This window comes from Herpailurus yagouaroundi, unplaced genomic scaffold, assembly GCF_014898765.1.
Source record: "Herpailurus yagouaroundi ecotype Mexico unplaced genomic scaffold, PumYag 77, whole genome shotgun sequence".
NCBI classification, from domain to species: Eukaryota; Metazoa; Chordata; class Mammalia; order Carnivora; family Felidae; genus Herpailurus; species Herpailurus yagouaroundi.
In genome coordinates, this window is record NW_024412388.1 from 617,360 (window position 1) to 640,761 (window position 23,402).

A 23,402-nucleotide genomic window follows, 5' to 3' on the forward strand; every position below is an offset into this window, starting at 1 on the left:
GGGCCGCCTCTCACGACCCTGGCCTGGGGGTTCGGGAGCGTGGTGTCCTCTAGAAGCCCTGGGTCAGCCAGAACCCCTGTGTCCGCCCAGCTGGGGGTCTTCCTCGTCATCTCCCCGGCCCCTTAATCTTTTCCTGGGCCGACCGTGTGGTCACCTCCGACCCTGTTGTCTCGGTGGCCCTTGGGGGGTCCCTGCTAAACAGGGAGCTGGGGAAGGGGCCTCTTTGGGGCCGGCGGCACCACTAGTATCTTAGGACCGTTGAATGGGGAAGGGGGGTACAGGCGCTGGCGGGAGGGCAGGACACAGGGTGGGAGGGCCAGTCTGAGCTGGGCAAATATTGAACCACGAAGAGCTTAAAGCTGCGCTCAGCGGCCGGGTGCTTTTCAAGAACCACCCGAAATGCTCCCCCGGAGCTGTCTGCCAGCACCTTGGCACTGACCCCGTCGGCTGGGTGTACTGCTGTCACTCGGCGCCAGGCCCGGATGGAGAACGGGGAGGGTCAGACCCCCAGCCCGGTCTGGCCTTCTGCCTCTCCCCTCGCTCCCTCTCTGCACCAATCCCTGTTGACTCTGCCTTCTCAGCCCCCACCCACCCACCCCCAGATCCCAGGTCCCCCAACCCGGAGGAGCCCTCACCAACATCCCTGCCTGGCTCAGCTCCTGCAGCCTACAGGCCGTCCCGTCGAGGCCTAGGGCCTCAGGACACCACTTCCCTGCCCGCCCGCCCGAGCCCCTTCCCGGCCTTGGCCCTGGCCACGGGTCCGGGGCTCCCACAACCCCGGCACCTCACGGGCTTACCCCCAAACCCCGATGGGGTCCCTTCTCTCCAGCTCTGACAGCTTGGTCCTCTGCCACACTCCCCTGGCCACCTGCCCCCTCCCCTGCCTCTCGCCCCGCCCCCACTGCCCCGCCAGCGCGCCCGGTACTCACTCTCCTAGTCCCCTCCCCTTTCTCCGGGACCCTGTCAGGCGGCCGCGTGCTCCGGCAGGGGACTTGTCCCAAGTTGGCTGGAATGGAGGTTCGCTCCCAGGCTTCATTCGGTGGCGAGGGAGCTGAAGAGATTCCATCCAGGGAAAAAGCTGGTCTCAGGACCCCAACTGACCTCCCTTCCTTGAGCCCGAGACTCTATCCCTTCTCTAGCTGCCTGGCCCTCCTCACCCCCCCTCCCCAAGTAACCCCGCCCAGCAGGCCCTGCCCAAGCTGCTGCCACCGACCCACAGGCCCCGGGTCCGCACCCCACACTGGCGGCAGGGCTGTCCTGACAGCGGGGACGGCCAGTTGGTTCCCTTCAGGGGCACGCGCCTCCCCCTGCACCCACCCCTGTAACCCGAGCCGCTTCAGCGCCTCCCCGCGCAGCCCCACTGGGCCCTAGGCCCCGACAGCGAGTCCGCAGGCGCCATGGGCCTCGGGGCCTGCGTGTCCTCGGCGGCGTCGGGGGCCCGAGTCCAGGCTGGCCGGCTGGGAGCTGTGCTGGGTGCCTTGTGCCTGCTGCCCGTGCTCATGATGCTGGCCCGGCTGGGGGCCCCCTCGGCCCGGCTGGCAGCCAGCGCAGCGCAGGTGAGAGCAGGGCGGGACTGGGCAGAAGGGTGGGCGGCCCGAGGGTCCAAGGGCCTGCGTGTTGGGGGGGGGGGGGGGCGGCGGGGGGGGGGGCGGGGGGTGGCAGCATCAGGCCTCCAGCCCCGCCCACTCCGACCTGGCCTGTGGTTAGTAACCTTTTTCATTCTGGCTGTAAAAGTAACACTGACCAGGGTAGAAAACCCCAAAGCACACAGAGCCCAAAGGAGGGAATTTCAGCACTCCCTGAACCACGAACCCCACCCCGTTTCCTTTAGTCTTTTTTCCGAGTGTTTTCAGACACAAGTCTGGTCCCGACTGCCTCCCCAAGAGCCCTTGCTTTCTTTGAAGGGAGATCTCGCCGCACCCAATCCCGCGGGTGTCCTCGCTACCCCGGGACCTGGTCCTCTGCCCCTCCAGGCGCCCCGCAGACGCCGCTACACGCTGACCCCCGCCCGGCTGCGCTGGGACCACTTCAACCTCACCTACAGGTGTGACCGTGGGCCAGGATGTGGAGGGGAGCGTGCCGCAGCCTGGCCGCCACCCCTGACCTTAACCCCCACCCCAGGATTCTCTCCTTCCCACGGAACCTGCTGAGCCCCAGCGAGACCCGGCGGGGCCTGGCCACCGCCTTCCGCATGTGGAGCGACGTGTCCCCCTTCAGCTTCCGAGAGGTGGCCCCCGAGCAGCCCAGTGACCTCCGCATAGGTGGGCACCGTGCCCCTGCCCCCGCCCAGCCCCGCGGCCCCCTCTCAGCCCCTGTGCTCTCCCAGGCTTCTACCCGGTCAACCACACGGACTGCCTGGTCTCTGCCCTGCACCACTGCTTTGACGGCCCGACAGGCGAGCTGGCCCACGCCTTCTTCCCCCCTCACGGGGGCATCCACTTCGATGACAGCGAATACTGGGTCCTGGGCCCCACGCGCTACAGCTGGAAGAAAGGTGATGGCCTGGCCTCCTGTGGGGCCCTCTGCGCCACGGTGGGCACAGCAGGAGGGCTTTGGGGGTGACGGCTGTGATTTGGGGTCAAGTAAGCAGGAAGGGGGAGGCTGGGAAGAGGCCACAGGCCCGGGTTCCAGGAGCCCTGAAACCCCCCTGCCCCCCCTCCCCCCTGCTGCTGGAGACAGAACCGGAGCTACATTCCTGGGGGCCGAGCTCACTGCCTCTGCTGGCCTGGAACGTTCTTATCTTCCCATGGCTGTGCCGAGTGAGGGAGGCTCCGTGGCCGCACCGCAGCAGATGTGGCCACGGCAAGCAAGGCTGGCGGGCAGAACGGGGAGGGCTGGGCCAGGGTCCGAGGGCCTGACCCTCGGGACCTGCAGGCGTTTGGCTCACTGACCTGGTGCACGTGGCGGCCCACGAGATCGGCCACGCGCTGGGCCTGATGCACTCGCAGCACGGCCGGGCTCTCATGCACCTCAACGCCACGCTGCGTGGCTGGAAGACGCTGTCGCAGGACGAGCTGTGGGGGCTGCACCGACTCTACGGTGAGTGCCGTGGGTGGGCGGGCTGGCGGGTGGCGTGCCGGGCCGGCCCTGAGGACAGGTTGCCCTCTCGCAGGCTGCCTGGACCGACTGTTTGTGTGCACATCCTGGGCACGGAGGGGGTTCTGTGACACCCGCCGGAGACTCATGAAGAGGCTCTGTCCCAGCAGCTGCGACTTCTGCTACGGTGAGGCCGGTGAGGCAGGGTCCCCAGTGCCAGCTCGGGTCTGGCGGGGGGGGGGGGGGGGGGCACTGATGTGGCCCTCCCTCCCTGACTCCGGAGCAGAGTTTCCCTTCCCCACGGTGGCTGCCACTGCACCGCCACCCAGGACCAAGACCAGGCTGGTGCCCGAGGGCCGGAACGTGACCTTCCGCTGCGGCCAGAAGATCCTCCACAAGAAAGGCAAAGTGTAGTGAGTGGCCCTGCGTCCCCGTGACCCCCCCCGAGGGTGGGTGGCGGGTGCTCGGGACCCTGCCCAGCCTCCCCACCCTCCCCGCAGCTGGTACAAGGACCAGGAGCCCCTGGAATTCTCCTACCCTGGCTACCTGGCGCTGGGCGAGGCGCATCTGAGCATCATCGCCAACGCCATCAACGAGGGCACGTACACGTGCGTGGTGCGCCGGCGGCAGCGGGTGCTCAGCACCTACTCCTGGCGGGTCCGCGTGCGGGGCTGAGCGCCCGCGGGGCCAAGACGGCCGATAAAGCACTTTCTCTCTCAAGTCTGCGCACCCTTTCTTGGGAGGGAGGGCGAACAGCCTTGGGTCCTGCGGGGTGGGGCCCTCCAGCCTGTGCTCAGCTGGACGTGGGGAGCCTGGGGCCCGGACGCCCCAACTTCCCCACAGGCCAAGGCCAAGGAAGGCTTTTTCCAGCCGGTCCTGGAGAAGTGGGGAAAAGGGACCCCCACACGTGAGCAGCATCGCTGGGGACATAGGCTGAGCCGGTGGAGCCCGGGGTTCCTGGCTGTGTCTCGGGGTCACTCAGGGGTGGGGAGGCAGGAAGGCTGGGAAGGGCCGGACCACTGTGCCCGTGAGGCCTCCAGTGGGAGCGAAAGGACCGACGTAGCAAAGCTTCCCCCCAAGAATATCTTATTGCGTCTTAAAACATGTTAACTTGGGTACAAAACCGGTCTCGCTGTGGCCAAGAACTCGCACGCTGGCTCTGGGGGGCCTGGGGCTGTGGATGCCCTGAGGGTAGGAAGGTGCAAAGGAGCCTGAAGATTAAATAGAAAAATCCCCCCCACAGCTCCATTCCAGGGCCAGTGTCCTAACAGTGCAGTCCCCAGTGGTCACCGTGCTGACCTTGTGGGTTGGGGGACACGTGTCCGCCCACACTGGCCACCTACAGATGCCCCCCTCTTCGCAGGGCGAGTCTGACACATCCGAAAAAATACAGCCTTTCCTTCCACAACAAGGAAAATGTGATTTAATTCTACAAATTTACAAGCCAAGATAAAAATGAAACGTTGGAAAAGCGAACGAGACGGGCAGTCTGAGATGTGAGGTCAAGATCCGCGGCCACACTGGCCTCCGGCGGCTGTGCTCAGTCAGGGCCAGGCCTCGGTCTGGACCCACATGCTGCCTCTGGCGCCTGCCCTGGTCCCGACTGAGCCTTGCTGGTCGGTACCCGCAGGGCCGGCACGGGCTCTGCGCCGAACCTCAGAACTTGAGGCTGAAGCCGGGCCCCGCGGCCGAGGCCCCCTGGTTTGTGGTGGTGAGGTGGAAGCCTGTCTCCTTCAGGTCGTCGTCGCCCTGGGGAGCAAGCGTCATCGTGGGGCTTCGGCTGGGCTGGCCCCACCTTTGGGGGGGGACCCCCACAGCCTCCCCCCTGCGGCCCTGTCCTCACCAGCTGGCTATAGCCCAGGCCGCCCTCGGGGGGCCGTGGACTCGTGCCGCGCTTCACCCTCTGCTGCTCACTCTTGGCGGGCCACGTGGGGAACATCGAGGGGTCAATGGGGAGGGGGGTCTCTCGGAAATACTCGTGCTTCAGGCCGTCCTCCGCACTGACCCTCCGCCCGGGGAAGTAGGTCAGGAACCTAGGAGAACAAGAGCACTTGGCCCGCACGGGGGGGGGGGGGGGGGGGGGGGGGAGGCCCAGGGCCGGAGGGGCACAGCCTGCAGGTTCACACACTTGTTCATGAGGTCAAAGCCCTGGTCTGAGAGCAGGGCCCCGAAGCGTTTGCGGAGATTATTATAGGGGTACTCAGTGAAGGTCATCTTCTTGACCGCAGGGAGGTCATTGTAGCCAGGCCAGATTTTCTCACTGGGGGTCCCTAGATCCTGAGAGAGAAAGAGAAAGAGAGTTTTGGAACGGCCGCGGCCTGCAGGGAAGGGTCTGGTACAGGTGTCTGCACATGGCTGGCAGGGCGAGAGCACAGACCCACCTTAAACACTTTGTTGATCTGGTCGATCTCCGACTTCCCGGGGAACAGCGGCTTCTGGGTCAGCAGCTCCCCGAAGATGCAGCCCACCGACCACATGTCCACAGCCGTGGAGTACTCCTGGGGGGCCAGGGGCACGCTCAGGAGGCTGGGGGAGGGCAGCGCGCGCAGGCTGGCCGCCCCCCGCACTCACCTTGGCGCCGAGCAGCAGCTCTGGGGCGCGGTACCACAGGGTCACGACGACTGGGGTGTAGGCCTTCAGGGGGGACCCGTACTCCCTCGCCAGCCCGAAGTCCCCCACCTGCGAGGACAGAGGCGGGCTGTGGGCAGGCCCCTGAGGCCCAGGTGCCAGGCCCCTGTGGGGCGGGCCCCGGGGGCTCACCTTGAGGATGCCGGCGTGGCTGAGCAGCAGGTTGGACGTCTTGAGGTCTCGGTGCAAGATCCAGTTGTCGTGCAGATGTTTGACACCGCGCAGCAACTGGATCATCAGGGTCTTCACCTCCCCTACGGGGCAGCGCCTCGGGTCAGCTCCCCGCCTCGGCAGCAACCGGGATTCTCGGGGTGCGCTTCTCCCGGGAATGCTCTCAGCTTGGCACGGCCCTCGCGCACGCACGCACGCACACACACACGCATGCACGCACAGAGACCGCACACGTGCGCGCGCGCACACACTCGGATACACGGCGCGGTGGGGTCAGTGCTCCTTCCGCCCCAGGGACACGCTGCCTGCACCCTGGGCAGCCCGAGGGCCGCATGTTCCTTGTGGGGGACACCAGTCAGGGGGCCCCGTCTGTGGGAGTACATCAGGGCTGTGGGAGACCCTCCCTGCATGGCCCCCGCGGTGCCTGCAGGCCCCACCTGGCAAGAAAGGCTGCTTCATGGTCTCCATCAGACTCTTGAGGTCATGCTCCACGTAGTTCATCACGATGTAGATCTTGTCCATGTTGCTGCCCACGACGATCTCCTAGCAAACAAGAGCGGGTCCGTGGGTGCCGTGCTCACCTCCGGGTCCCGCAACTAACTGCTGGCTCCCGGGGCAGAGACACTGGGGACAGCAGGTACCTACAGGTGTGACGACCCTAAGGGGGCTGACATTCTGGGAGGCTAGTGCTCAATTTTTGCACAACACTGGTGCACAGGAATCACAGGGTCCCCTCGGGGCACAGGCCCGGGCTGCCTCACCCTAACGGTGACAATGTTGGGGTGCTGTGCCTTGAGGATGGTGTTGATCTCCCTCAGGGAGGTGATTGGAAAGCCCTCCTTCTCCTTCTCCATCTTTAGCCGCTTCAGAGCCACAATTTCATCTGAAAACAGTTCGAAGATGGGCTGAGAAAGCACACGTTTCGTTGGGATTCGGGGAGCGCTTCTTATTTGGCACTGGGAAGCCTTGTTGTAACTGGGAAGCCCCATGTTACACCAGCACCAAGAAAACAAGCCCAAACCTGTGGCCCAACAGACGCACGAGGCAGATTTCCACGCTAACTTTTGTCCAAACAGCTAAGGAGAATTTTCCTATTTATCTCTATATCCCTACTGTGATTTGCCAGGAGACACAGCAAACCTCAACATCCCAGGACAGACACAATCACTGGGGTCTGAGGCTCTCAGGTGGCCTCCCTGACTCTCCAAGACCCAGCTGCAGGCGCTGGGGAAGCTGCCAGTCTGCGGCTCACACACCTGCTCAGGTGCTATCACTCAAAGCACACGACACACTCCGTCCCAGAACGGAGGCACCTGCTGTCACAAGTAAGCGGCAGAGCCTCACGGTCAGACTGACCTCGGGCCTCCACAGGTATCAAGGAGTCCACTGCTCAGGGGCCCATGAGTCACTAGCTGGTGCTGGCCAGGTAAGGCGAGGCCACAGCCGGGCACCCGGGGAGAAGAGACTCCTAGGAGAGTAGGAACTGTGCGTTCAAGGACCTTGACACCGAGGGTGCCGAGGGCCAGGATGGCCTGGGCTCGATCTCAGTCCCTGCGAGCTGGCTGTGGCCCGGGCAGGACACCCGGCCTCGCTCCTAGAGCCCAGCCCGCATGTGGGCCCAGTGAGGCTGCGGACAGCAAACCCTCCGGGCCGGGCTCGAGATGGCGCAACGGGTACACCCACGGACAATGCTCTTCAGCACAAGTCCCTTCCTGCACAGGGACGGGCTCCCTGTGCCATCTGGTTCCTGCCCGTCTCCCCTTCTCCCTTTGGGGGACCACTCGGCACCGCACCCACCTGTTTTCTTGTCCTTTGCTCTGTACACCACCCCATACGTGCCTTCTTCAATCCTGTTGAGGCACTGGAACTCCTCCACGCTCCGACAACCCTGGAAGGAAGCCTGCCGTGAGGACCCAGCGGCCACGGCCGCACACACACCTGAATCAGGCCAGTGCAGCAAACCCTGCCCAGAGGTCTCCAGAGGGCGCCGAATGTATCTGGTGGCGGAGCCAGGAGCAGCCCTCTTCTCCAGTTTCTTCAGTGACCACGGGCTCCTCAATTACGGAATAAAACTAACGTGGGAAAGAGCTGGTCCTGGACGCATCCCTCTGAGCCAGGCCTGGCCTGTCTGCCCGGCGCTAAGATAACACTGAGGACAGGAGCGCCCCCTGCACCACATGCCACCAAGGCCCTGGCACCTTCCCTCACTGCATACGTGACCCTGGGGACCCAGCTCCTGCTCTCAGCCACCATCCTGTTCGTAATCAGCAGAAGCAACCCCGGCATGGGAAGGACGCCTGACCTGCAGGGCAGGGAGGTACTTGGGCAGCTCCTGTTTGAGTTCAATGGGTGACAAGGCAGGAGAGTCGGGCACGAAGTCCCCTTCGGTCAAGGCGCTGCTCTGTGGAGTGCCCTCACCAGCTTCTTCCTCCCCTTCCTCACTGTCTCCGGAGTCTCGGTCAAATCGGGACTCTGGAACTTCAAAAGTAAAACCCAATTATGGAACCAAAATAAGCAACCGTCATCACCCCTCTCCTGTCTGGGGTGGGGGTGGGGGGACACTGAGTGCACGCAAGAGCCACACGAGAATGACCCCAGGATGCTGTGCACAAGCGTGTGTCCCACCGTCCTGGACAGAGGGCACTGGGGTCTGGGGGCTTGCCAGCTCAGCCACATGCACTGTGAGCCCCTGGCCGGAGACTGAGCTCAGAGGCGGCACACCCAGAGCTCCCGTCAGGCCTTGAGGGCAAGGCCTTGCTGGTGTCTACAGAATGGTGATGGGCCTGTGGTTGGACCTGAGCTAAGAGGCCGGGCCCCGGCTGGTGCTTCCCAGCCACCTGCAGTGTCTAAGCCACAGTGACGCTCACGAGGACGCTCAGTCAGGACTGTCCCCAGTAAGGGATGCTGGCCCCTCACGGTCGCAAGTGGTCGGTGGGGGGGGAGTGGGGGTGGTGGTGCTCAGGGAACCGGGTCTCTCAGTGACTCAGCTGCCTGTGCCTCTGGGGTGGGGTGACCCTGGAGGAAGCCCGAGGTGCCAGCTCTACGAAGGGCCACAGCACACAGGAAAAGACCAAGCAGCGGGGATGCCTCTCACCAACGAGGACGTGGTTCTCATTCTCGCGCTCCCCATCCTCACTCATTTCGTCTTCGCTCACTTCCTCTGCAAGAGACAGCAGGCGTCTGCTCAGATCTGCGGGGCTGCTGGCCCTGCGCTGACTTGGGGTCTGCCTCTTTCTAGGGCTCTTCAGACCCTCCGCCAGCACAAGCGAGGGTCTGCTTTAGCTAACAGAGAGCAAGAACCGCCGTAAACCATCAATTCTGGGGTCTCACGTGGAGTCCCAGGTAGCAAGGCACTGTCCATTCGGAGACATTTTCGAACCGAGAGTTCCCGTGACCTCTGCGGTCTGTGGAGTCCAGCCAACTAAACCGTCGCGCCCGGTGCCCTCCTCACCAGCCGACTGTCCAGACGCGTCCTCGGAGTTGCTCCCTGTCTCCTCTTCCTCCTCCTCCTCCTCCTCCTCCGATTCTTCACTGCTGCTGCCCTCCTCTTCCTCCTCCTCCTCCTCCTCCTCCTCCTCTTCCTCCTCCTCCTCCGAGCCCGACCCTGATTCCGCTTCAGAAGAAAACGGCCAGGAGTGACCGCAGGCAGGCACCGCAGGCAGCGGCGACTTCACGGCGGCGGGGCCCGCACTCACCTGACGAGGACTCGGCTGAGCTGGTTTTGCGCTCGCTGTCGCTGACGTCTTGCAGGTCGGACAGCAGGTCTCTCTCTTCCACCTTCTCTTCTTTCACTTGTGACACAAACCATCAAAAGTGAACGTGTTGACCATCAACGAGATCACGTGGGAGCTTTCACACAGAGATAAGCCTCAGTGTGTAGGATAAACCCTCATCCACACTCAGCTGGAAAACAGCTCTCAAAGACCCGTAACAAAGGTTTCCGCTGAGAAATATAAATGTGCTCCGCACAAATGCTAAAGTCCTGTCGTGTGACACGGAAGTACTTTAGCATACCGTATCGTCGTGCAAAAAAAAGTTTTTGTCCATAAAAAACAGTCAGCAAAGAACCGCGCCACGCTGGCCCCCAGGCAGGCGCCGCGGGCCCTCACCTGGTTTCCGGCCGTCTGTCAGCTCAAACCGCTCTCGCGGCGGCCGCAGCGGACTGCGACTCCAGTGGCTCGCTTTCACTTTGTCGCCATAGTCCTCCCTCATGGTCCGGTGATGTGCAGACACTGGGGCACAGAACACAGCAGGAGGCAGCGCTGGCGGCACCCTCTCTCTGGCAGGGCCCCAGCTCGGTCAGAGGTGGTCCTCACCTGCACCCCTGACGATGACAACCCACTACACCTGCTGACAGCTCTGTGGCCACAGAGGCGTGGAAACCGTGAGACGTCCCGGAGGACCCACGTAGGCCTTCCAGACTCTCTACTGCCGGAAAAGAAGGGGCCACGACCCACCTCTCCAAGCCTGTGCCTAAACAGCAGCGGGCGGCAGCCCGTGTGTTACCCTGACGGCTGTCCAGCACCAGGCCTGGGTGCGCCCCGGCCGCACACCCTCACCTCAGGCCTGAAGTGACCACTGCCTTCTCTGGCAAGGAACTATGTGGACAGGCTCAACTCCCGAGCCCCACGGCCTGTTCCCCCTTCACTCAGCCATGGCCCAGAGCACCTCACCCCTCAGTGTCATTTGTGCAGCTCTGGGCTCACCCATGGGAACAACACCCCAACCACAGGGTGCGCCCACGCGCACCTTCCCTTCGGGCCTCGCGCTCCTTGCGCCGCTCCTCAGCGCGCCGCTCCCGTTCCTTCTGTTCCCGCTGTTCCTTTTGCTGTTCCCGCATCTTTCGTTCTCGCTCCCGCTTCCTCTCCAGCTGCTCAAGGCGGTCCCTGCAACAAGCACAGGCCGACTCTCTCTCCGCAAACACGAAGTTTTCTTTTTCACCCCAAGTGTTTTTTGCTCAAATTTAGAAACTGCCCACTTAGATTGTTCAAACCATAATGGGCTTTTTAAAAGTAGAACATATACGCGCACACAGCCCAACAGCCGCAACAGAATGTAGCAAAGTACTGGCACGATGAGATATTGCCAATGAGGGATGAGCCCACTGGTTCCAGAAGGCTTCTGTTGCGCAGTCCTACTGAGTATGGATGGCAGTACAATTTAAATCCACCTTTATCACTAAGTTTTCAGGGGCACTGAGGGGTGGAAGAGCCCACCTGGGGAAGGTGGAGAGAAGGACCTAGACTTGGGCCTGAGGCCCTGTCCTACCCTTCTCACTAGATCCTATGGTAGACGGATGCCCAGCCGGGCCTGGTGGGGAGCAAAGCGGGTACGAGTGTGGTACACGAGGGGCAGCAGGGAAAGTTACTTCACGGAGGGGACAAGGCTCATCTGAAGTGCAGGAACTATTAGCGACCACGGTGTGCATGGCTGATGCACCACAAAGTGGCCAGATGGTGAAAACCGATGAGCAGCAGTTAGTTTTCAAATCCCGATAGAATCAGAATTAAGTCCAAATCTAACCAGAAAAGCTATTACCAAAAAAACAAAAACAAAAACAAAAACAGAAATGAGCACGGACAAGGGTGAAAGTGGAACAAGGCCTGTGGTATGGTCGCTGGTACCGTGCCAGCTTTGGGGCCCGTCAGAGGTCACCGCTGTGGAAGGCTCGGATCCTAGGAACTATTCTGTAAATGCCTAGAAGTCCAAACTATTACAAAATAAAAGTTGTAAGTTAGCATATAAAATCCAACCACTGAGGGGCACCTGGGTGGCTCAGTCGGTTAAGCATCCGACTCTTTCGGCTCAGATCGTGGTCTCAGGATTTGTGAATGTGAACCCTGACAGTGCAGAGCCTGCTTGGGATCCTCTCTCCCTCTCTCTGCCCCTCCCCTGCTCATAGCTCTGTCTCTCTCAAAATAAATAAAAACTTAAAAAAAATAAATCCAACCAGTGAATTCAGTTTTTCGTCAATTTACAAAATTGTCCAACTATCACCATAAGCCAGTTTTAAAACATTCCCATCTCATGCCCATCCGTGGTCAGCTCCTAGCCATCCTCCCCCAATCTGCTTTCTGTCAGATCAGGACTCTTGGGACATTTCTTCTGCTTCTTTGGGCTGAGTCTGCTTCTTTCTCCTGCTCTTGGGGTAGCAGCTCAAGTTGCTGACTTGACAACTTCCTTTTCTGGTATCAGTGCTTAAAACAGCTCATTCTGGGCCCAGCTTTTCGTGCACCCCTACCTTTTGGCACGTTGCTTTTGTTTTCACTCAATTCAAAATATTTTCTATTTTTCCTTTGAATTTCTTCTTTGGGCCACAGGTTAATCAGAAACGGAAGAGCTTTGCGACGTGGCAGTATCATAGCCAATGAGGTTTATCTGAGGTGCGATTATTGCTCTATGAAAACTTTTCTCAGAAACGGGTGGTTGGATTTCCCAACATTTTGAGGATTTCCCCAGGTTTCTTTCTGTTGATTTCCACTTTCTTTTGTGGAAAGACGGCATACTTTGTACTACTGCAACTATCTTATGTATGACACTTGTCGTATGGCCCACAAGCTCAGTCAGACTGAGCTGGTGCAGGGTATTTTCCAAATTTTTTATATCCTTGTTCCATCTCGTTCTATTAACAACTAGAGGGGGGTACCGAAACTTCCAACTATAATCGAGGAACTGCCTGTTTCTTCTTTCAACTGTCAGGTTATTGCAGCCCAGATTTCTGGACTCTGCTGTCAGACTCATACACGTTTACCGCGGTCATGTTCCTGACGTATGTCCCTTCCTGTGGTTGTGAAGCCCGGTCTCGGTGCTGGCCTCACGTCTGGCCTGGCGCTGAGCCACCTGCACGCTGTGGCTGCTGTGTACGTGTTGCACCTTCTTCCATGTGTTTAATTTCATGCTTTTTTGTTTTCCGAACATATACAAAATCCCTTTTAGTTTGCTTATTTGGAAATCACTTTATGTTTATTTCTGGTACACTTAATTCATTCAAAGCTGAACATTTCTAAGGACTAAATTATTTGAGTGTTATATAATTATGTGGTATAAAATGCGCATATAGACCAGTGCATAAAATGTGCTTTTAAAAAATTGTACTCAGAAAGATACTGATTACTGTACATACTGACAAGTAGCTGTATTTAAAAACGAACGTCTGGGGCATCTGGGTGGCTCAGTTTGGCTAAACCTCTGACTGCAGCTCAGGTCATGATCTCATGGTTTGTGAGTTTGAGCCCCGCGTTGGGCTCTGTGCTGACGGCTCAGAGCCTGGAGCCTGCTTCAGATCCCGGGTCTCCTCTCTCTCTGCCCCTTCCCCACTCACGCTCAGTCTCTATCTCTCAAAAATGAATAAACATTAAAAAATAAAATTAAAAATGAACTTTTGCCCAGGCTGGCACCATGCTTCAATGGTCTCACCTTGGCCTCCAATCCAAAGGAGTGTGGTTTCCAGATATAATGTAACCAATACTCTTATATGAAATAAACGGAAAGTCTCTGGTGTTCAAATAAGTACCGTAAAAAGAAAACCTCTCATCAAATATATTTTCTCAGCTTGGCTTAATGCCACAGAAATCAGAAAATCGCAAAGACTGGACAAAACAAGCCCAGGCTACCATCAAGGTCTACTGGAACCTTGCAGGTGAGAGCAAAAAGAGTTTCAACCGCCATGTTTTCCACTCTGCTAGGATTGTGCTAGATTATTCCAGGATGCTAATTCAACACTGAGGACCTGCGAGGGTATGAGAAGAATGGGGGAGGCGGGAGAATGAATGGAGACTTGGGAAAAAAAATAAAGAGGGTGGTTCGGGAACTGGGAGAATTGAAAAATCACACATTTCAGTCTCCACATTTCTGCTTTTTGTTCAGTATATGAGCAGAAACCATCTGGAAGGAAGGAAGATTATGACTATCTGTAAACTGACAGAGAAATGGTTATGACAACAAGTGGTTATGTATGCAGTTCTTGGCTGTTCACATCAGCAACGGATGAGGAAAAATAGAAATTCTTGATATGTTTGTCTCAAGAGGTAGTGACATGGCTATGGGCAGCACGAATTCGGCTGAAGTTCAGGGCAGGTGCTGCCAGGAGTTTACACTGCAGAAAAGTAAAACTGCTTTGGATCTAGCCTCGTCCTCCCGGCTTCTCTTCCAGGATCATCAGGGTCAAGCTATGCTATGACACAAGGCGAGAATGTCCACGGGAAAACAGGCTTTGAGCAGGATGCCCCTTTCCCAGTTACAGTCCAGTTCCCGGGTAAAGCTGTCCCGATAAATGACGAAGCCCAACCCAAACCTATTCCAGTACATCCAGACCTGGTCAGTCATGTAGGTGGACATGGCGGCGACATTCATCACCAAACGAGGCCCCGCTTTCAATCCGGTGAATTATGTACCCTTCTACAGCAACTGGAACTTGTAAAGTTTGGGGTTTTGTCATAACCCTCTGCACGGAGCTGCTCTTCATTTAGGAAGGACAGGTTTTCCTCTAGAAGGCCTCTCAGCAGGACTCCATGCTCATGACCAAGGGCATGTTTGATGCAGTCAACCAGTGGTCCGTAACAGCAGTCATTTATAGTGTGCTGACACAGGGGTAGAGCTCAGGGGTAGAGCATTTGACTGCACGGTGCACGGACAGCCCTGATTTGCTAGAACTCCATCTGGAATCTGAGAAGGGTCCTGTAGCATACTATTTATAACAGATTTGGACGGTGGAGTTTCCTCATGCTCTTGTAGAAACCTCTCCAGTATAATCTGAACCATTAACGAGGGATCACAGTCCACCTCATTGGCTAGCTCTTCTCCCCACTCCATTCAGGTACCTGCGGAACCTCTGCCTCAGTGTCCTGGCAGGCGGCACAGACACTAGGCACTGAGCTGTCTCGTCAGTACTGGGCTTTGGTCGGTCAGTACCACGTTGGGCCAGGGACTGGGAGGTGGCACAGGCAAGGGAAAAACACCCTGCGCTCAGCCTTGGTGTCAGGAGCCGAAGGGTGGGCACACAATGGCACAGCGTGAGCTCCTAGTCTGTTTTGGCTTGCTCCCATACCCTCTTTACCACTAGCTATGCAGACCAGGCTTCACACGGCAGCTCCCCATACGTTTACTTTCGACCTGTTTTTGTCCTGGTCTCTAACGTGTTCTCCTTACAGACAACATAATAGATCAAGGTTTGCTATCAAAGAACCTCTCCTTTGGGTACAGAAACCACTTCACATTTCATGTAATTATGGATTTGGCTGGATTTACTTTCGTTGTTGTTCTTGGTTTTTCTTTTATAGGTCTTCCTTTTGGGTCCTGTTTCTCAGTTTTTGATGGTCTGTGTGTATGTACATAATGTTTATTTGAGAGAGATGGGGGGGAGGGAGAGGGATAGAGGGGAAGAGTGCAGGGGAGGGGCAGGGAGTGAGAGAGAGAGAGGGGGGTGAGGGAGAGAGAATCCCATGAACCATGAGATCATCACCTGAGCTGAAATCAAGAGTCTGATGCTTAACTGACTGAGCTGTCCAGACGCCCCTCTGTGTTTGGTATAAATAAATATTTGTAGTATATAATTTTAATTCTTGTTTGCACTATTTTGTTAAAGTTATTTTCTTAGAGGTTGTTTTAGTGATGGCAGCATGCATCTTACCAAATTACACTAACTTCATTCCACTGAACATAGGTCTGCTCTGCCACAGCCACAGCCCTCCCTTCTCAACCCTGTGCACTCTACACATGCTACGTATCACACAACAACACGGTATTTTAATAATTACTGTTTTATGCAATCGTGTCTCTCATAGAAGCTGAGAAGACATGAAATGAAACATACATAAATTATCTTACGTTAACCTACACTTTTACCATTTCTAAAGCTTGTCTTTTCTTCCTGTGAATTCTATACCTTCTGGTGTCATTTCCATTCAACCTGATGATCCTGAGTGAGTGTGTATGTATGTATGTATGTATGTATGTACGTACGTATGTATGTATTTATTTATTTTTGAGAGAGAGACAGTGAGCGGTGTAAGGCAGAAAAAGAGGGAGACACGGAATCTGAAGCAGGCTCCAGGCTCTGAGCTCTTAGCACAGAGCCCAATGTAGGGCTCAAACTCATGGACCTTGAGATCATGACCTGAGCCAAAACTGGATGCTTAACCGACTGAGCCACTCAGGCGTCTGCCCTTGAGTATTTAAGGCAGGTATTACTTACAATTAATTCCACCAGTTTGTTATGTCTCCTCACTTTTGAACAACAGTTTTGCTGCACAGACTTCCTGGTTGACAGGTTTTCTTTCAGCAGCGTGACTACGCCATTCCACTGCCTTCTGACCTCCACTGTTTTTCTTTTTTTTTTTTAATTTTTGTTTTAATGTTTATTTTTGAGAGAGACAGAAAGAGAGAGAACGAACAAGCAAGGGAGAGGCAGAGAGAGAGAAAAACACAGAATCCAAAGCAGGCTCCAGGCTTCACGCTGTCAGTACTGAGCCCAACAACGCAGGGCTCAAACCCACAGGCCATGAGATCATGACCTGAGTTGAAGTCGAACGCTTAACCGACTGAGCCACCCAGGCGCCCTTGGCCTCCATTGTTTCTAATGAGAAGTCAGCCACCAATCACACCTTCTATGTAGATTTTTTTTCTCTTGCTGCCTTCAAAATCTATTCTTTGGCTTTCACCAGTTTGACTATGATGTGTCTTTGTATTTACCCTGCTTGGGGTACACTGAACTTCTTGGATATGCAGATAACTGTTTTTCATCAGATTTGGGAAGACTTCAGCCATTATTTAAAAAGACATCTTTGTGCCGCATCACTCTTCTCTCCTGGTATTGCGAGCTGCATGGCGTTGGTCAAACAGGTGCTGTGCCACAGATCCCGGAAGCTCTAGTTCTCTTCCTTTGACTGTCTGTTCTGAAGAAAGCATAATTTCTATTGCTTTGTTTCAAGTTCCTTGCTAATCTGGAACACTTGGTTTCTACTGATGCTTGTCTTCCTTAACAGGAAGTCATACTTTCCTATTTCTTTTACATCTCAAGACGTCCTGTTGAGAATTGGACATTTCAAGTAACATATGGTAGCAATTGAGGATTCTAATTTTTCCTCTCACCTATTGCTGTTTGTCTGGTAACCTGCTCTGCTAACTCTGTCAACTCTGTCTTCCAAAAAGAGTGCGGCCACTGCTGGTTTTTTCCCTTCGTTTCTTTTTGTTTTCAAGCTTGGCTTCCTGGGGATCAACACTGTGTCCGCACAGCTGTGCCGTCAGCCCATCCTAAACGGTCAGCACTGGGCTCGGCAAACACGGGGGCTTCCCATGCTAGCAGCGAACCTGGACACACAGTTCTGCTCACCCCATGATCTTTTACCTTAGGAATCAGCTCCCCGCCATACCTCCTCCTCCTGAGAACAAAGGCTCTCATCACACTTTCTTCGGTGCCCGTGTCATTCGGCCTGCTGGGAACACAGGCACCATCTACCCCTCCTACTTCTCCATTCCGTGTAGCAGGCCGGTACCAAGCTTTCTCTGGAAACACCTCAATACACAGAGATGGCCCCAGTAGTCACAACTAGCCCAGATGAACAGATCTGGAGCTACACAGATGTCTTCTGGGAATGTGAGCCCACAGAGATGTACTTGGAGACTAATGTGTAAGAGTCTGGTGCCTCAGCTCCAAAGCTATTATAAGGCCTTTGGGATTTCCATTTTGTCTGAAAGAACCACAGTCTATTTCTGCTGTGACCTAGAGAACCCTAAGCAATATATTTCCTTAGTCTTCCTCGCTTAGACCACCTGGAAGAGAGCTCGGTACAGAGCAGGCACTCAAAAAATACTTGCCCAGTGACCAATGAATCGTCCTAGAACAGATTTCTCTTGGGCGCTGTGTGGGAATTTCTATACGCGCCCTGGGCTGAATCTGAGAGGGCCCTCCTCCCCCATCCCCGGCGTCAGCTGACAGATGGAGGAAGATCGTCTCTCCCTGCGCGACCACCGCCCTTTCCCTCTCCACTGCTATGTTTTTGGCCCCAAACTGCACTCCTTGTGTCTGAATTCCTTTGTCAGACTTCCAGCTCCCACCAGCAATGCCCCTTCCAACTGGCCCAAATCACACTCTTACACAAGGTCTCAAGCAATGCTGGAATGGCCTGGCTCCCGAGTACCTCCCCCACCAGCCTTCACCTGGAGGAAACCGACACACGATTTCCATTCCCTTCATGATCTTCTCTGAGGAAGACTCACACCCATGTCTGTCTTCAAGATGCAATAAAAACTTAATCTCTTCAGTCAGCACCACCCCATGTTTACCGTGCCAGGACTGTGGACTCACAAACCACTTCTGCCCCACATCTCTGTCATACTGCCGGGTTCTCGTGTGTGCACCAAAACGGCGGTCTCCATCGCCGCTCTGATGGGGTGTTGGCTACCAGCAATGCTCAGTTTCAGGCTCCTTCGCAGACTGCACTCACTCACCTCTCCCTCCTGGAATGCTCCCGGGCCATCTCCCTTCTCTTCTGCCTCTCCCACTCTCTGCGAGCCTTGTCTTGCTCCTCCCGGTGTCGCTTCCGGCGCTCGTGTTCTCTCTCTTTTTCCTTTGCCCTAGCATGCTTCCCTAAGAGGAGAGAGAATGTCACGCAAAGGGGCCCAACACCCAAAACTTAATTTAAAAATATTGGAGGGGCGCCTGGGTGGCTCAGTCAGTTAAGTGTCTGACAAGGGAATGATCTCACGGTTCGTGAATCTGAACCCCACATTGGGGTTCTCCGCTGTCAGCGCAGAGCCTGCTTTAGATTCTCTGCCCCCTCTTTCTGCCCCGCCCCCGCTTGTGCGTGCTCTCTCTCAAAAAGTAAGTTAAAAGATTAAAAAAATTTTCAGGGGGGCCTGGGTAGCTCAGTCGGTTAAGTGCCTGACTTCGGCTCAGGTCATGATCTCGACAGTTTGTGAGTTCAAGCCCCGTGTCGGGCTGTGTGCTGACGGCTCAGAGCCTGGAGCCTGCTTCAGATTCTGGGTCTACCTCTCTCTCTGCCCCTCCCCCGCTCACACCCTGTCTCTCTAAAATATAAACATTAAAAAAAAAAATTAAAAACTTTTTTTCAAAGAAAATAGTGAAGAAGAAAACATTTAATTAATGACTTCGGAGAAACAATCATTTTATGTTAAAAAAACAAAAGAAAATCCTATGGAAGTAAGCCTCAAAGTGAGAGAAAAAATAATGTGGTTATCACTGAATAGAACTGTAACTTTTGGGACGCCTGGGTGGCTCAGTTGGTTAAGCGTTCGACTTTGGCTCAGGTCACGATCTCGTGGTTTGTGAGTTTGAGCCCCGCATCAGGCTCTGTGCTGACAGCTCAGAGCCTGGAGCCTGTTTCAGATTCTGTGTCTCCCTCTCTCTCTCCCCCTCCCCCGCTCACGCTCTGTCTCTCTCAAAAATGAATAAACGTTTAAAAAAAAAAAACTTTCATTTTCTTTCTGTATTAAGCTATGATTAGACTATAATTGATCCTTAAAAACACAATGTTGAATAATTGACCCCCAGCGCAGTCAGAAATCCATGTATAACTTCTGATTCCCTAAAAATTTTACTAAGAGCTTACTGTTAACATAGCCAATTAACACACACTGTGTGTTTTATGTTGGCTACTATACTCTTGCAACCATGTCAGCTAGAAAAATACCTATTATTCAAAATGTAAGGAAGGAATGCCTGGGTGGCTCAGCTGGTTAAGCATCCGACTCATGATTTCGGCTCAGGTCACAACCTCCCAGTTTGTGAGACAGAGCCCTGTGTCAGGCTCCGCACTGACAGCATGCCGCCTGCTTGAGATACTCTCTCCCTCTCTCTGCCCATCTCATGCTTGCAAGTGTGCTCTCTCAAAATAAGTAAACTTAAAAAAAAAAAACTGCATATAAATACCCTATATTTGTTGAGTTTAGACAATATTACATTTATGGGGGGCTCAGTCAGTTAAGCATCTGACTTCTGCTCAGGTCATGATCTCACGATTTGTGAGTTCAAGCCCCACGTCAGGCTTTATGCTGACAGCTCAGGATTTGGATTCTGTGTCTCCCTCTCTCTGCCGCTCCCCCGCTGATGCTCGATCTCTCCTTGAGAAAACAATCATTAATGGGGTGCTTAGGTGGCTCAGTCGGTTAAGTGTCTGACTTCAGCTCAGGTCATGATGTCACAGTTCGTGAATTTGAGCCCCGCGTCAGGCTCTGTACTGACAGCTTACAGCCTGGAGCCTGCTTTGGTTTCTGTGTTTCCCTCTCTCTCTGCCCCTCCCCTCCTTGTGCACTCGCTCACGCTCTCTCTCTCTCTCTCAAAAATAAATAAACGTTAAAAAAAAAATTCAAAAAACATTAAAAAAAAAAAAGACAATATTACATTTAAACAAACTAACCCAAAACAATGTAACAAGGGAGAAAAAATACCAGGAAGAAAATGAATTAACTATTCAGAATGATCTAGAAAAACGTATGCTTTTGGCTAAGATTTTACTTTCTCTTCTCTTTCAATTGTGCTCTGGAGGAGACGGTGGAGTATGACACAGGAAACAGACCATACTTGAGCATGATACAGAGAAAAAAACCAATAAATGCTCAGTACCCCCTTCTGCTGAATGGCTACGATGCCTACGTTTCTCTTTCCTCTTTTCATCTTTCCTGTGATGAGCCTTTTCTTTCCGAGACATTTGCTGGGGTGGTTTGATAGCCAAAGAATCATCTTCCTCTCCTCTGAAATAAGACACAAAGCATCACGTCAGGTAACGGAAGAGCCATGAGGGTGCCGTGGAGCTTCTTCAGCCCGGAAAAAACGCAGCGGTCAGAATACAAAGAAAGTGGAAGCTAGAATCATTTTAAATCTTAACTATGAAATTGAAGCCAAAACTGCTTACAAATACAGACACAGATGAAAAGGGTACGTGAAAAATCAATGTGTATATGGAAAGAAAATGCCTCTCTGAAGAAACTTCAGGGCATCATGCACACGTTCATCACCATGACCACGGTGATAGTTTCACAAGCGTGTACAAACATGTCAGACCGCACACTTTACATATGTGCAGCTTATCGTTTATACACCAATAAAGCCGTTAAAAAAAGTATCACAATTTTATCAGAACTTGATGACCTCAAAAGGTCACTCAACAACACTTTTCACTGACTATATGACCAAAAAGTTGTGAGAATTCACAATCTGTACGTCCTTGCACCTTAATTTCTGGTTAGGCCGGCTTTAATGATTTGATGACGGATAATTTGGTGATGATGACGGATACGAGAAGGAAGCAAGTGAGGGGATACCGTGGTGCAGGAAGGGATGTTAGCATATAGGGGCCTCGCTAGGACCACCGCCGCTTACGGGCCTTGCTCGCGCACACTCCAGCACCCTAGTGTGGTTCACCCGTGCAAGATTTTAGGCAGTAATTTTACCAGTCACTGAAAGCACACACACGCAATTATTTAAATGCAATTTGTGAATGCGAATTCACTGGGTTGAAGGATAATTGCCAAGAAGGGAATATGCACCCATTCAATCTTCTCGCAAGAGGACTCGGGTGCCAACTGGTACCACACAAAGGCCATCTCAACTGTGAGGTAAACCCACAGTCACCGCTTCAAACGTTTTCAGAGGAGCCCTGCGGAGGCTCAGCCAGGACCACAGCTGTGCTGTGGGACCCCGTGTGTCTCCGCGGAGAAGCGCACGTGCAGCTGGATGCCCTTCCTCCTCGTGCACCTTGTCCCCACCTGTCTTCCATGGAGTCCTCTCTTCTGTATGGCGAGTTCCTGATCGTTATCTCCATGCGGTGGTCCCTCAGCTCCCCCTCCTCAAGGGAATCCCGCTTGGAATCCCGGTCATCAGACTGAGAAGCAAGGAGAAAGTCATTTCCTCACAGATAAAAGTCTCGTTAATGATCTCAAACCTTGCCAATGCCCAAAGTTTCACATACGCTTTGAATGGATCAATGTTACGAGGTATAAGAACCTTCCACCCAAATCGTATGATGACGTTAAAATCACAACTCTCTAGAACCCGGGGCCTCAGGTGAAAAAACTTGAAATCAGCATATTCGACAAGGAACATTAGACTCTACGCCAAGTATGTTAGTTGTTTACATAAGCCAAACTTGAGCCTTACGCCGTGTTTTATACGCCAAATACCCTGGGACACCTCGTCCGTCCGTGACTCGGAAATAGCTAACAAAGGTCAGCTACCAGGGAGAGCAGAAACGAGTACTTCTGCCGACGCTCTCGCCAAGCTACCAAACGTGTCTCTGACTACGTTACTGTGCCAGCCAAAGACCCCGCCAAACACGAGTATTAATTCCAGGGCGACTTCCTACTGCACTAGACATACTTGGAAATGGTGCCACGGACACAGAAACGGTGACATGAGAAAAATTAGTCCCACTGCACTAATGGATTCAGGTTCAAAGTACTTTATCTCCACGTGGATCTTGCCATCTACACACAGCTTTAGTATGTTATCGATCTGTCTGCAACGCAAACCGAGTATTTGAACGTTTTTGTTAATTTTTAGAAGAGATTTTGCGCTCACCTGCGACATTTGGAAGTACAAAAGAACTTCACCGAAGAAGCGTTGTTCTAATGGAAAAACGAGGGCAAAGAAATTAAATCTCCTTTAAGAAAACCACTTACTTAAAAAACATGGCTTACGTTTTTTAAGCGTTTTATCTCTGCTTTCTCCTCTTGTTCCTTCCGTCGTTTCTTTTCCTGAAGAATTTCATCTAAAGTTTTCACCTTCCAAGAGTCCTTTTCATCACCCATTTGAGTCGAACCGCTGCAAAGAGAAAGAGCTCGAGCCAGGGCAGGACACCCGGCAAGTGGGCTTCGGGGCGCTGCGGCTTGCGTCTTCGCGGACGGGGCGGGCCGGGCTCCGAAGAGCCACCGCCTGGATTCAAATCTCTTTGCCGTCATTCCCGGGCAAGGTCCTTCGCCTCAGTTTACCCTTCGGTCACAGACGAGAACACCCCCCCTCCCCCCCCGCAGAACAACACCGATGGGGAGGGAGCTCATCCGTGGAAAGCTCGCGGCTCAGTCCCGGAGACCCCACGCCCGGGGGTCGCGGTCACCGGATACGACGCGGCCGGGCCGCCCGGCCCCTCAGCCCCCCGGGCGCGGCCGCTACGAGTCGGGGTTCGGGCCCGCAGGGGCGGGCTCCCGGCGTCTGCGCCCGACGCCGCCTCAACCCCCGGCTCCGCGCGGGGCGAGGCGGAACGAGGAGGCGGGAAGCGACGCCCAGGGTCCGCCCGGATCCGAGCGCTCGCCGCCCGGCCCGGCCCCGCCCTCCGCCACTCACCCCTGCGCCTCCGCCGCCGCCGCCGCCGCCGCCGGTCCCGGAGCCTGAGGAGAAACAGCGCCCGGCGCGCGCCAGCAGCGTCGGCACTTCCTGCGCCGGCGCGGGCTGATGACGCAGGTCGGCGGCGCCCGCCGGCGGCTCGGCCGGAGCAGGGAGGGGCCCGGGCGCGCTCACGTCACTTCCGACCCGGGCGCCGCCGCCGGCCGTCCCTCCGAGCGCGGGGCGCGGAGGCCGCCGTTGGTGCTCCGGTGACGCCGGAGGCTCGACCGGA

The 23,402-nt window shown here is 55.1% G+C and overlaps 2 protein-coding genes and 2 pseudogenes across 6 annotated transcripts; 2 read left to right on the forward strand and 2 right to left on the reverse strand.

Annotated features, from left to right (window-relative positions):
- The first annotated feature begins 924 nt into the window (after positions 1–924).
- On the forward strand, positions 925–3,756 carry MMP23B (matrix metallopeptidase 23B). Its single transcript, XM_040458634.1, has 8 exons — positions 925–1,556; positions 1,905–2,044; positions 2,122–2,261; positions 2,327–2,494; positions 2,875–3,039; positions 3,113–3,223; positions 3,323–3,449; positions 3,537–3,756. The coding sequence occupies exons 1-8, from the start codon at positions 1,398–1,400 to the stop codon at positions 3,709–3,711; spliced, it is 1,185 nt and encodes a 394-aa protein (XP_040314568.1). The 5' UTR covers positions 925–1,397; the 3' UTR covers positions 3,712–3,756.
- Positions 3,757–4,431: 675 nt separating this feature from the next.
- CDK11B (cyclin dependent kinase 11B) lies at positions 4,432–23,226 on the reverse strand. Of its 5 annotated transcripts, none has more exons than XM_040458519.1 (20): positions 23,132–23,226; positions 22,489–22,612; positions 21,559–21,674; positions 20,417–20,544; positions 18,283–18,421; positions 10,585–10,721; positions 9,945–10,067; positions 9,531–9,626; positions 9,287–9,448; positions 8,930–8,995; positions 8,138–8,307; positions 7,633–7,723; positions 6,597–6,718; positions 6,273–6,378; positions 5,797–5,918; positions 5,608–5,715; positions 5,418–5,534; positions 5,165–5,313; positions 4,880–5,069; positions 4,432–4,785 (listed from the first exon to the last, which is right to left on the reverse strand). In XM_040458519.1, exons 2-20 carry the CDS (start codon positions 22,597–22,599, stop codon positions 4,693–4,695), a joined length of 2,346 nt encoding a protein of 781 aa, XP_040314453.1. In that variant the 5' UTR covers positions 22,600–22,612; positions 23,132–23,226; the 3' UTR covers positions 4,432–4,692. The 5 variants fall into 5 exon arrangements, with proteins under 5 accessions (XP_040314453.1, XP_040314443.1, XP_040314468.1 ...); XM_040458509.1 differs by having other exon boundaries at positions 8,138–8,313; XM_040458534.1 differs by lacking the exon at positions 23,132–23,226 and adding an exon at positions 22,370–22,416 and having other exon boundaries at positions 8,138–8,313; positions 22,573–22,609.
- LOC121027954 (uncharacterized) lies at positions 12,174–12,296 on the forward strand (annotated as a pseudogene).
- On the reverse strand, positions 13,137–14,854 carry LOC121019299 (CDAN1-interacting nuclease 1-like; annotated as a pseudogene).
- Positions 23,227–23,402: the final 176 nt, after the last annotated feature.